Raw genomic sequence first — 13,924 nt, forward strand, 5'->3', positions numbered from 1 at the left:
ATCAAGGAAACAATTTCATGGATATCACTTTTAGGGAACTCACAAGGTCTTTGGTCCTTCTTGGAATTAAAGACTGGCAATTACAGAACAAATAACCCACACCCTGGTGCTCTGTTATTACTTCCCCAGGCACACTTGCTAAAGGCTTTCTTCTCAGCTTATGCACTAAAAATGTGAAAAAACAGAAGCTAAGCAATGACAAATGGAGAAGACTTACTTCCTGGCTTGCACAGTGGATATTCTAATGTGCCATTAATACACTGTACTCTGAACAGAGAGGATGCTGGGTCTTGCACATATCCTATTTTACAATTAAATTCAATAGTATCACCCGATGTGGAATACAGCTTTCTTTCATCCCTCCATTTCAGTTCAATGTTGTTTTTGTTCATATCTTCTTCAGATGCTGTACAGGCCGCTTGGAAAAAGCAAGAAAACAGTGTCAGTTCATCTGGATGCACCACGTGTAAATTTTTCCCCCTACAGAGGTTCTTCACGTCATTAAGCACTTCCACAACTTTGCTCTGAGCCTCTGCTTTTTGCAACAGCAAATATATTTTCAGCAAAACTGAAGGGAAAAAAAGATGATGGTTGAGTTACCATGCAGTGCTATAGAGAGGCCATTTCACTCAGTGGCACACGGGGCAAGGGGGAAAGAATGCCTTGGGAAGGGGAACTCGGCAAGGAGCATTCAACTTCCCTGTATCTTTTTTGAGAATCCTCTTTTCCCTTGTACCATGACTTCTTTAAATTCATTTCCTCATGTCCACACATATCACCCCTAGATTTATTACTGCATTCAGACAGATAGACCCAGCCTCCCCATCAAAGCCCAGCACACTGATGGAGACCGTATATAGGCAGTTCAGCCAAACTCCTCTCCTCCCAGATCTGTTGGTGAGAGGATGCAGGAAGAGACTGCAGGTAGCAGAGGAGACTACACAAGCAGACATCAAGAAGAAACTCCTTCTGGACAAAAGAAAGAGTCATTGCTGTCAGCCACAGCACAGGTGCTGGTTCACAAGTGTAGCACACTGGAAACACCTTCAGGATCTGAGGAAAAGTCAGCATGAACAGTCACACAGCTGCTGGCCACGCAGCACATGCTTTAACCTACCTAAGCAAACTGGTGGATTTGTCCATTGCCCATTAATACACGTGATCTCCTGAGATCCTTTCAGGATGTAAAGATTTGGGCATTTATAAGCCAAAGTTGCACCTTGTGGATATTCTTGTAATGGGAAGGAAAGAATGTCTCCATTTTCAATATCTGGAGGTGGGCCACATTTTCCACTCTTTCCTGGGAGAACATTAACAATTAGAGAGAAAGCCATCAGAGTTTGATTGCAGTGGTGGCCTAGCCTCAAATGCTCTGGGACACGACCTTGCCTGTTCTTAGACTCAGAGGAAAACAGAGGAAATCACCACCTTGATCCTATGGCAGATGGAAAAGAGCAAGAATTTCTCATTTCTCCACTGCTGGGACCACCAGTTCACTCATCTGTCATCTCTGGAGTGTTTGCTACTTTCTGCAAGACTTGTGCAATGTGTTTGACACAGCTCTTTCTGCAGAAGGTCTGGATGCCCACCAGCTCCCTGTACTGCCTAAGCAGGGACAAGTGTGGATCTGTTTGAAAACTAGAACAAATGACACTGGACCATACAATTTAAGTTACTAGTGGGGCAGACCTTGGGCCTTTTGCATTGTGGCCTCCGGATTCCATATGTGCCAGATGCATTGCATGCACTTGCAGTCCAGAGACTGAAATGTGTAGAAGTAAATACCACTGAGCCAGCTTCATGGCAGTCTTACTGACATGATGGATGGAGAAGGAAAAATTACCTTTGCATGTGGGCAGCTTTGTCCAGGTCCCATTTTGACAACTTATGGTGGAAGCTCCAGTCATCTGAAAACCTTGCCAGCACTGATATTCAGCTGTCTCCCCAGGCAAATACCTTGACTTTTTAACACCTTGAACTTTACCACCTGCGATTTCTGGAGGAGGTTCGCATGACATATCTGAAAAGAGATATTTCTGCAGTCGCAGTTATAGCGGAACACCTCATTTACTATACTTATTTTAGGTAAGGGAATCAATCGTGTTACTCCCCAGCTGGCAAAACTTCTGTCCAGAGCTTCTAATCCCTTCACAATGTCATGCTTCCTGGTTGTTTTTTTTGTTGTTGTTGTTTTTTTTAATATTGGCTATGAAACTGTACTGGGGTAAAACACTATGAACACCAGGAATGTGAATTAAAATGCCAGTGGCAGCAAATACTTTTTTGGGGACTCTCAGGAGATGGCGGTGTCAGTGAGAAAGTTTAAGAAAAGCCACATTTCTGTAGCTTCACATTATGGCACAAAAATCCTTTTAGTGAAGCCATGGCCCTCCCCAGAGAACCCTGACATTTCTGAAAAATCACAGATCTAGCAGCCAGGTTGGCCCTCTGATTAACTGAAGATTTACCCTTCAGACTCAGATTTGGGCAGGTAAAGGAGGGCAGCACGTTGCCTTTTCATAGGAACACTTGCCATTTCAAAATTCTAGCAGGTCTGCAGTTTTTAACATCCTAAGATTCTACTGGAATCTCTATCAGTTAGAGCTGACCCTCAGAAAAAACAGCTGGATCTCTCCCCCACTACTTCCATTCAGATATTCTCTGACTGGGTTGAACAGAACTGAGAACCCCTTACGTTTTTCTAAAGTAGGCCAATAAAATGATGTATTCTGGGGAATAACCAATATCATCGTGGAGAATGAAAGACCACTGTAGTTTATGCTCCTTTTCTTTAAGATGTTTTTCCTTCTGATGAAAATATACATAGCATTTCCAAAAGCAATAAGCTATAGTGCTGTGCAAGAAAGTAGGCACAGGTACGAAGCTGCAGTACAAAATTAACAGCCCAGTATTTCAAGTATTTAGGTAAACAGTCCAATTTCTCTATACTAAGGGGCAAGATGAAAGCACAAATTCCTACCTTTACAAGTTGGTGTTTGCGACCACCGTCCATCTGAACAAGTGACATAATTTACACCTACAATCTGAAAATTGCTGTCACATTCATACTGCACCCAAGCACCAGGCAGATACCTCTGCTGTTGAGTGCTGGTAATATAAGCATTGTCAATTTCAGGTGGGGCTCCACAGCTAACATCTGAAAAGAGAGGTGCATTTAAGAACACTTGGACAGGAATGTGGTGACCATAGAATATCACATGCAGAGGCAACATTTTTCACAGTGAGGACAGGTGGTTTGCATAAGACAGGTTGTTTTCCACAAGTAAGAAAGGAAGATAGCATTGTTTTTTACTCTGCATTGCTTCAGCAGACATTATTATTTTTGCCTGAAGTGACTGAAAAGCAGAAAGGAGTTGTAAAGATCAGTTGAACATGCAGGCTGTTCTGTACAGCGTTGTGCCCAAAAACTGGAAAATGGCTTTTTTTTTTTTTTTTTTTTTTTTTACTATTTTAAGGTATCTTTCATAATAAAAGTCCAGTCCCTAGTGATGTGAAGATAAATATATTGGCCTACCAGCTACCAGTTACCCCTTTGCAGTTAGCACCCTTCCCTCCATAAACTTCTATCTGCTCGATCTAAGAAGTGAGTAAAGTCGTGGCTACTAGCTTCAGCCCAGAAGGGGAGAAGATTTCCTTGCTGATCAGTTCAGCTTGATGGTTCTCAGGAGCCAGACTAAAGTTGTTGTAGCAGCCCATTCAAATCAATCCAATGACTGGCTCTGTTGATTTGACTCACTTGCATGCATGGGTGGGTATTACTTCAATGAAGGTCTTAAAAGACTAAGAAGGATCACAGACTGTCTAGAAGCAGAACACATACCTTCACAGAACGGTGGTGCTGACCAGTTTCCTCTTCTGCAAATAATTTCAGGGGGACCAAGAGCCTCGAATCCTTCATTACATTGGTAGCGAACTGTTTCACCAGGCTCATACTCTTCCTTGTTTCTGCCTTCAGTTTCAGAATTGGCAACATATGGAATACTTCCACATGACATTTCTGAAAAGATATGCAAACCTGATACTTGTGGTAATATGATACACATAGAATGAGATTATTTTTCCCACCAAAAAGATGCTTCTTCTAACTAGCACAGTCAACAACTACCAGCAGATTTTGTATAAAAGAGAGCATGCAGAAACTTACATGTTAGTAGTCCCCTAAATAGACATAAACTTTAGTCAATGAAAAGATTTAGATCCTCTTTCTAGCAATGCCAGAAAAGTTTGGTAAAGTCTTCTGTCCCTTACTACACAGAAGTGATATCCATCGCCGAAGCATCAAAGCAACTCCCAGTCACTAGTGGACTCTGTAGAAAACAGATCTTTGGATGATCATGACTCGGCCAGTAGAGACAAACACTGAACAAAGACTGCAAAAATCTTTCACAGGAATGCTTAAAATACCAAACTGTTGTCACTTGTCAACTGCAGTTTAAGATTATTTCAAATTCACTGCTGAGTACGTTTCAGGAAAAGTTATTATTCGACATTACCTGAGCACACAGGAGATGAACTCCAGTTTCCCATAGAACAACTTATCTCTGACGGTCCGACTAACTCAAATCCAGAATGACAAGTGAACTTCACTATAGCACCAGCCAGATAAACTGTTTTCCCTTCTTTTTCCATTTTAAAGTTTTGATTTACCAGCCTGAAATCATCAGCATATTCTACAGGATGTGGTGGCAAACAGGGTTTTTCTTTAAAACACAAAGATAAACAATAAAAGAAAACAATTAATATTCAAAAGGCATATGCAGTCTAAAACTGAAATGAAAATCCAAACAAAAATGAAGCGTCTTGAAAATAGGATAAAGAATATATATAAATTCACAAAGCAACATTTCTTTCCTCTCTCATACAAAGGAGATACAGTTAAAACTTGGTAACAAGAACAGGTTAAAAATCATAGGCAGAGAAGCATGTTTTGGAATACTGGAAATGAGTTTCTAGAATTTTAACTAAATTGAGCTTGTCCACAACTCAAAAGTTGTGGCGATATCCTGGAGGTTTTCTTGCTGTAGTGGGGAAAAAAACGGAGAGCATCTAGAGCTTATTAAGTACTACAACCTACCTTCCCAGACGTAAAATGGATTAAACATCTACTAAGCCTTCCTGAGTCAGGACTGTCCCCATACTTTATTCACTTGTAGAGTGAACATAAATTATTCATTTTTTAGTTACCAGTAAATTAAATTTATTAATTGACGCATCAAGTTGCAAGCATATGCTTCTACTCAGTTCTACAAGACAAAGGTTCTGATTACAAATAAACTTTCTGTTCAGCAACTGGGACTGAAAATTTTATTGCAGTAATATTTATGAACAGCTCAAACACTTTTCTCACTCTTCTCTATGACTGACACTTATCAGCAGAATTGGAAACCCACAAGCAAGGAAAGAAAAGAATCCACAAAGCTCCAGAACTTTTCAGTTTGAAGATGCAGACTCACTTGGCATGTTGTGCACAAGTCACCATTTGCACCTCTTTTGTCCTGTGCTTTCATTTCCTATCCAATTCTGAAGACATCTTTTTTCTCTTAATGAACTCCTCCTTATAAGAGGTTATCTGTATTGGTAATGTTTTAACTGTTGGCTTACAGATTCCTCAGCATTTGAAGCACAAATACAAGCTAAGTGGAGAGCAGATTGTGAGCTGCCATGAAGAGAAATATTGGAGGTTCTGGTTAGTGAAAAACTTGCTAGTGTGAGCTTGAAGCCAACACTATTCTGGGCTGCATCAAAGGAAGCATGGCCAGCAGGATGAGGGAGGTGATTGTCCCACTCTACTCTGCTATTGCGAGACCCCACCTGGAGCATTGCATTCAGCTCTGAGGCCCCCAGCACAAAAAGGATGTGGACATGTTGAAGCAGGCCATGAGGATAATCAGGGGGCTTCAGCATCTCCTGTGAGGAAAGGCTGAGGGAATTGGGCTTGTTCAGCCTGGAGAGAAGGTTCCAGGGAGTCCTCATTGTGGCCTTCCGATTCTTAGATGGGACTACAGGAGAGCTGAGGAAGGGCTCTTTATCAGAGAATGGGGAGATAAGTGTTAAACACTTTTTTTTTTTTTTTTTAAACACGTTTAAAGTGGCTTTAAACTTTAAAAGAGAGGAGATTTAGAACAGATATTAGGAAAAAATTCTTTACAATGAAGATGATGAGGTACAGGTTGCTCAGAGAGACGATGGATGTCCTAACCCCTGGTAATGCTGAAGGCCAGGCTGGATGTGGCTTTGGGGAACTTGATTTAGTGATTCTATGATTCCTTAGAACCGATGTATAAAGTTATGTCGTGTAATTATACTTGTCTTACAAGAAGAGAACACAAAAAATAGAAGAAAAAAACAAGAATAAAGACAGAGGGAAAAAAAAAAAAGGAAAATGCTACAATTCCATCCAAATTTACCAGGATACTGTTCAAAAGCCCCTGCTCAAAACTGAGACTCCGCTCTGAAGTACACTACACAAATAAACACACACCTTGAGGAACTGCCTGAAGATATGCCATTTTTGACAGATTTGCCAAATTTGCCATCTCAGATATGTCTGCCTGAATAAAAAGGCCTACTGCTTAACTGCTGATTAATTTTTATTTTTACCAAGATAGATTCCATTGCTTATCTGCACAATTACCTGTTTGTGACAGACTTAACAAAAATAACAGCATCCTTGGGCCAAAGATGACTGCGAGTATACATCAGAAGTTCATAATAAAATAAAGAGAAAAACAAACAGTACTGACCAACACAGTATGGTGGTGACTGCCATTTCCCATTTATACACATTATTTCATTTGCACCGATGAGATGGAAACCCTCCAGACACGAAAAAGCTATTTTACTCCCATTCTTGTAATTTGTTCCGACTGGTATCTTGTTAGCATTAGGCAGCTGAGGTGGAGCTGGGCATGTACTCTCACCTAAAGATATGTATTCATTTCATAAAAGATCAGAAGATAAAGTGTAACAGTTCATCAAAGATTGCAGCAGTAACAAACAGTGAAGACAACACTGACATTAGACAATTCTCCAGTAGCTATCCCAAGCTTTAATTAGTACCATGATCATTTTGTTCTGACTGAAAATCACTAGAGCTGCTCTCAGATGCTTATAATGCCTTCAACATGTATTCACAGAAAGCACAGTTTGAAAAATATACACCATCAATGTATTTTTCAATCTCAAATTTGCCATCGTTTCAGCTGCAGTAGCTTGCGTGCTTTTCCTAACCTCTATATGGTGAGCTACTTGAGGAAAACTTCCACCTTCTGGGGTTTTCTAGGTTAAATGTGATTCATTGGTAGGTTTTCTCTGATTTTTTCTAGTTGTTGTCATTTCTTTTTGTCATTGTTTGTTTTGTTATTGCTGTTGTCTTCCCAGACTTAGCTAATAACAGTGTGAATTTTGCCACTGAAGGAAGGAGATGCAGGTCCTGCTATAGGTGAGGAAAAGGATGGGAGAGATCTAGGCAGGAGGAAACCTTTGAAGCTAGGTTTGTTGCTTCTCATGATTTCAGAACACTTGGATGGTAGGGACTTATTTTGAAAGGGAACACTGTGTTGAACAGTAACCACCTGATATACTTCCCCCACTTCAACACAATTTCCCATGCATCTTCCCATGCATCTTCCTCATCTTTTCTGAAAGAGTGGTCAGGCACTGGAATGGCCTGCCTAGGGAGGTGGTTGAGGCACCATCCCTAGTGCTGTTCAAGAAGCGTTTAGATGAGGTGCTAAAGGACTTAATTTAGTAGTTGGGTAGAGATAGTGATAGGAGGATGGTTGGACTAGATGATCTTATAGGTCCTTTCCAACCTTATGAACTTATGAACTTATGAACAAAATCAGGCAATCAAGTCATAATGGTTTTACTCTTTTACAGTCATTATCCTGTTCTGTCTATATTTTTTGAAGGCAGTCCTGCAGGTATCTGACCCCTTTGGCATGTCTTAAATAATGGAAGCCTCCTCTAGCTTTGTGGTTTGAGTTGATCAACAGCTTTTTTTAGTAGGAAATAACTAGGGGAGAGGATGGGGGTAGAAGGAAGAAAAAAAATGCAGCAACTTTGAACTTTTCTCATATCGGAAGTAACAGTGACAATGGTTCCAACATCAGAGTAGATATTATTTAGTCTGCTTCGCTAAATAGAGTCTCTAAATTTAATTTGCTGTTCATATGACTCCCTTAATTAGTTCACATAACTACATAATGATATAAACATTCAAAAATGTAAGCGTTTCTGTTTCAGATAAGTGGCACAGAGATGCTAAGAGTCTTCAACAACGAGCATTTACCATTCCTATACAAAAGAAGAAATTGTATGCAAATTAAAATCATACCTGTACACTGAATCTCTGGAGACCATTTTCCAGACACACAAGTTGCCTGTTTTAGTTGTCTGTCAGTTGGTTTACATCTATACTTTAGAATTCGCCTAGTCTCCTTCCCTTGCCTGGGAGAAGAACGAGTGTACTCAATCACAATACCCTCTGGAGGTACACACTGATGAAGTGGATCTGAAGAAAATCAACACAAGTAGTTAAAGAATAGTTTTGGTTCAGATAATACGTATGTACGCATTCATTAAAGAAGTCATTTCCTAACCCATATCCATACGAAGGTGGTGGTGGTGGTTTTTAAAATTATTGTGGTTAGAAGTAACTCTTAAGATTCCTTAGGAGCTGGGTCACTTCTCCTATGAAGAAAGGTTGAGTGAACTGAGCTCGTTTAGCCTGGGGGAGGGCCTGTGGAGACCTCATCGTGGCCTTTCCCGGGAGTGTATAAACAGGAAGGAGGATGACTGTTAACATGGTTTGACAAGTGGGAATGGTTTTAAACTAAGACAGAAAATTTAGGTTAGATATTAGGAGGAAGTTTTTCATTCGGAGTGCAGTGATGCACTGGTACAGGTTGCCCAGAGAGGTTGTGAATACTCTGGAGGCATTCAAGGCAAGGCTGGATGTGGGCTCTGGGCAGCCTGCTCTAGCGGTTGGCAACCCTGCCCACAGCATGGGGGTTGAAAAGAGATGATCTTTGAGGTCCTTTTCAACCCAGGCATTCTATGATTCTGTGAGTCCTGTATTACAGAAACTAAATGATTTTTGATCGTGCTATCTAAGGCAGAGACTGTTACCACTCACAAAGCAATTGTTTTTATATTAACAAGATCACTGTCACTGATTGCATTAATAGATAAACTAAGTATTCTTCCTCAAAATGACATGAGATTAGTAAGACGAACAAAAACAGAAAACTTCTTTTGCTTGTAGAAACCAGAAGCACAGGAGTACTATTCTACACCAGGTATCAGTGTGCAGGGAAAGTGTAAAAAAAGTCATAACCAGATTTTGTGTCTTTTAATTGTGAGTCTGAGTCAGAACACAAACTGTGTGAAAGTTAAGCTGATTGTATTTTGTGCCAGATTCAGTCCTCAATATAATTGTAAATAAAGTTAGAATGTATCCAAGTAATAAATATAAAGTCAATTTTTAGGAAAGGGGAAATCAATAATATAATATCATAAACTAATATAATATCATAAACTAATATAATATCTAATATAATATCTAATGCTACTACTACTATTAATAGTACAAATATAATACAATACTAATAATATTGATCTTTGTTTAAGTCTCAGAGTAATTTATGACAGCCAAGGCACTCATACAGTAACACTTTTTATCACTTTTTTTTTTTAAACAAAATCAGACTACAATATATCTTCTCCTCTTAAGGCAGAAGGTTTGTTTTAGATAGTTTGCTTTTAAAAATTTACACACTGTGAAACTTCATAAGAAAGAGAGAAAACTATTGACCAGAAATGGTCTAATGAACATAAAGAACATAATGAACGACAAGGATAAGGTAAAGCCAACACATTTTGGCTATTAATATTATTTCTGATTTCCATTAGGTTTTTAAAAAAGCGAAGTAGTATATAGAGACATAAATCTCCATTTAAATAACACAACAGGCACGTGATTTTTTGCTAGTATCTCTAAAGCTTTCTGAAGAATCCTTATTGCTAGGGAACACAGGAGAATGAGTACTAAACTACTGTTGTAGGGTCACTGTACGTGAAGGACATGTAGTGCCATAATTGATGTGCTGCCATATTTGATTTTAACCACTATGTAACTATCCATTCCCTTCCCCAAACCTACTCTGGGTATTTACATATATGTAGCTCCATAGTCTTTCCAGTATGAAGGAGACGTTAACTTTTAAAAGAGGAGTAAATGAAAAAAGCATTTATTTGAGATATGTGAAACAATAGTATCTCTGGCTATATATTAATTCCCTAAGTCTTTGAAACTGTGATTATATCTATGTTAAACACATAACTGAAATATTATGGAAATATGGAAAAAGATTACCATTACAAAAAGGTAAAGGCTTCCATTCCCCATTAAGACATACTGTTCTCATACTGTTAGCATTCCCAGAGCCTTGCCTACATCCATAGGTTACTTCATCACCATGAGAAAACTGGGGTTGATCTTGCTGGTGAAGAAAAACATTCAAAATAGTAGAAGGTGATGCACATGGCATTTTGTCTTCTGTTGAAAAGAACAGAAATATTCCACAAAATATTGATGTCACATATGAATATCCAGAAGAACTTAGATAAAATAATTACATTTGCATTTGGTGAGTAAAACCTACTCTCATTAAATAAAGGTACTAAACAACCTTCTACACTGCTGGGGTACATCTTTAATTTAGTCAGTTTACTAAATTCCTTTCCAACACTGAGGTAATTCCATACACAGTCATAATGTACACTTTCAATTAGCATTACTACAAGAACTCCCTAATATCACTTATAATTGATTAGAGGGCTGCAGAGTTGTCTCCTCTGCATGATTACAGTAGTTCCTGTTGTGGGCTGCCATTGTCACTGTGCTAAGGACAGCAAAGTTTATTGGCTTACAAACATGAGTGCAGTGTGTGAGTAGCCCTTCTGAGGGAAGAAAAGGGGATGTAAATAGGACAGACACATACTGTCTGTCACTGGGGGGAAGGGAAGACCCAGGATAAACTCAAAAATTGGACTTTAGCGGCTCTGCACTCAAGCATGGACCACGCTTCTCAACTTGTGCACAAAAATTGCTCTCTGCAGATCAAGTATTGAAAAGATACGAGCAGTCATACATTTTTAAAACATCAATGTTGCTCTTAGAAGATTCTTCAGAATCCACAAAGCCAGAGATTACCAGATTTTCCAAGGGAATCACAAGATTTCTGTCAATACTGAAGTTGTTTGCTAATGGATTCTAGCTCTATTTCTAAGGAAGGATGTTCTTAGGACATGATGGCATGTCCCTCTCTGCCTGTTTCCAGTCTTCCACCACAGTTACCTTTAGAATCTCCTAAACAATTTATTAAAATAAGGAAGATGAGAGGTACTTGTGAAAGTGATTACGTTCTCATGAACTTTGCAAAAATTAGGAGCATCTGTAGCAGAGGAATCCCTTACTGAAGAAGTTTCCATATGATCCAGTTACACAAGGTTTCACTTGTTTGCACTATAAAAGCTTTTTTCTCTCTAGTAAACATGTGGCTATAGCTAATTCACTTCACACTTGATTATCTTTGTATGGCATCACCATAGTTGTATATACATAGTAGTATGTAGATTACCAATGCAAGAAGGAGGAGATGACCACTGCCCATCCAAACATTCTGTTTCCTTTGATCCAACTAATTTAAATTGGTTGTCACATTCATATTCCACTCTGTTCCCATGCTGGTACTGTTCCAGAAAGCCACCAGTAATATTTCCATTGGTGATTTCAGGTGGAGGTCCACAGTCTCTGGGATTCACTGAAATCGAGAGATCAAACATATACACTGCAATCAGGACTATTAACACACATATATTAAGCACAGTAACAAAATATATATATATATATATTGCTTAAGAAAGAGATATAGAAAAGATGGAACAGGTCATTATTTTATGTATTTGACAGATTTGATACATGCTGGAGTAGAGCTAATAGAGATGAGTTATCCTGGCTCAATCCACCTTCTTACTTCTGCACACCATCAGTTTTCTGCTATGGTAATATAAGTAGTTCATGAAATCAATCCATTTTTAATAGAAGAAAAGCATTACATGGGCATCAAACTCCAGTTGCCTGTGATACATATTCTCACTAAATAAATAAAAAAAAGAATATTCTGCAAGTACAATGACATCATTCATCCACACAGTGCTATGTACTGTACATTAAAGGAATTCCCCTCTGCTGGTGCGAACTCCTGCCAAAGACAGCTCAATATGTTTTGAGCTAAAGAGTCACATACACAAAATGCACCTGTTTTCAAATGCAAAAGAGAGTGAGTGAAAAGAAGGATGAGGGCATGAAGGCAACAACATAACCAATTAAGAAAGAAAGAAGAGGGATGAGAAATTCGAGATTCTTTTGTCATTATGGTCTTTCTCGTGGAAGGCACAGTTTAAAAAGAAAAAAAATTCAGATTCCACTAAGTTGTGCTCTGTGCTTGTGCTCAGCATGCTGAAAAGGGTAGGGTCATATTCACTTCTGCATGAAGCTGTTAATCCTACAGAAACTGAGAAGATTTGTAGTAAAAAAAACTTTGAGTTTCTTTCCCTTCAGTTCAGCTGTGTATCATCTCCAAAATCATTTTTTCACCCTTAAATGTCATGCAATCAGAAAAAATAACGTAGAAGAAAAATACTTGATCAGTACCAATGTTAGGCAGTGGCAAGAGTTATTTAGGGTTCAATAAGAGATTATTTTACTCAAATCATATCTGGCTGCCATATCACACACTATTTATGCCTTTTTGGATAAGCAGTATTTTACACAATAATCTGAGTCAAGTTTTGTTCTAACCATTTCCCAGTTAACTTTCAATTATTGCAGAAATCCAGTTCACATAAGTGAAGCTAACAGGATAAAACCAGCAAGAAAAACATTTGGCTTGATTACCGGACAGATCTTTGAGATGCATTCCATGCTTTGGCACACTGATAAGTGATCTCTGAAAATTGCACTGTTCAGTTTCTTTCACATGAAACAGCAGGACACTACCAAGTGATCTGAGGAAGACCAGTACTTGCCCTCTTAGAGAATGCAATAATTCTTCCTGGGTGCAAGACTGACTTATAGCAGGTGCCCACAAACATCTTCAAGACCAAGGTATTTTCATATGTGTCCTACCACAACAAAGCCAACAGATGAATTACCTTTACACGTTGGTGGTGGTGGAAACCATCCGAAGTAATAGCACTGAGCAGAGGCAGGACCCACTCTTACGGAATTTTTTGGACAGTTGAATTGCACGACATCTCCATTGTAATATCTGCCATTCTTGGGATAAACGTCACTATCAGACTGTACTGGCAGCTCACATTCTATTGCTACAAAGACAGAATATTTCAATATGTATTGTAAAACCTACAGAAATGTATGAGATGCTACTATTGCAAAAAGGGGAAGCAAGAAACTAAATATACAGAAAACACAGATCTGAGAAAACAAACATGGAGCCAATGGCAAGAGACAAGCTTCCCAATTACATTAATTGGATATATGGAAACTATGGGAACAACATTTGGGATGATCAGGCTTTGCAGCTGATAAGACTGTAAGCCAGGGATACCCTGGTTAGGGAGTGATATGGAAATCAACACAGCTATACAAGTCCATGAAGGGTTGTGCAGAGGGAAGCAGGAGCAAAGAAAAAGCGGAATAGACAGAAAAAGGCAGAAAATGCAGTAGTCAAGTATAAAACTGAATGTGTTTGTGTGCAGCAAGGTCTAGGTGCTAGCTACTGGTGAGACTGGCATGTGTGAGTGGAAAAATGGCTCCAGCCAGTTAAGTCAGATCAAGGGAGTAGGCACTCAGCTTCAGATGCTAGCTACTGCA

The 13,924-nt window shown here is 39.1% G+C and overlaps 1 protein-coding gene across 4 annotated transcripts in view; it reads right to left on the reverse strand.

Moving 5' to 3' along the window:
- Window positions 1-13,924, reverse strand: part of CFH (complement factor H) — a 210,504-nt gene that overhangs the window by 2,297 nt on the left and 194,283 nt on the right. For all 4 annotated transcript variants that reach the window (XM_065743096.1, XM_065743088.1, XM_065743079.1 and 1 more), the window contains 11 exons: window positions 13,243-13,416; window positions 11,667-11,849; window positions 10,400-10,582; window positions 8,360-8,536; window positions 6,765-6,941; window positions 4,515-4,721; window positions 3,842-4,018; window positions 2,981-3,157; window positions 1,844-2,020; window positions 1,118-1,300; window positions 218-418 (listed from right to left, as the gene is read on the reverse strand). In XM_065743096.1, the coding sequence (XP_065599168.1) occupies window positions 218-418; window positions 1,118-1,300; window positions 1,844-2,020; window positions 2,981-3,157; window positions 3,842-4,018; window positions 4,515-4,721; window positions 6,765-6,941; window positions 8,360-8,536; window positions 10,400-10,582; window positions 11,667-11,849; window positions 13,243-13,416 (2,016 nt within the window). The remainder of the gene's footprint in view (window positions 1-217; window positions 419-1,117; window positions 1,301-1,843; window positions 2,021-2,980; window positions 3,158-3,841; window positions 4,019-4,514; window positions 4,722-6,764; window positions 6,942-8,359; window positions 8,537-10,399; window positions 10,583-11,666; window positions 11,850-13,242; window positions 13,417-13,924) is intronic.

The sequence above is a fragment of the Cyrtonyx montezumae genome, unplaced genomic scaffold (genome assembly GCF_038088225.1).
Source record: "Cyrtonyx montezumae isolate F1298 unplaced genomic scaffold, pur_monq_1.0 scaffold_1, whole genome shotgun sequence".
Classification (NCBI taxonomy): domain Eukaryota; kingdom Metazoa; phylum Chordata; class Aves; order Galliformes; family Odontophoridae; genus Cyrtonyx; species Cyrtonyx montezumae.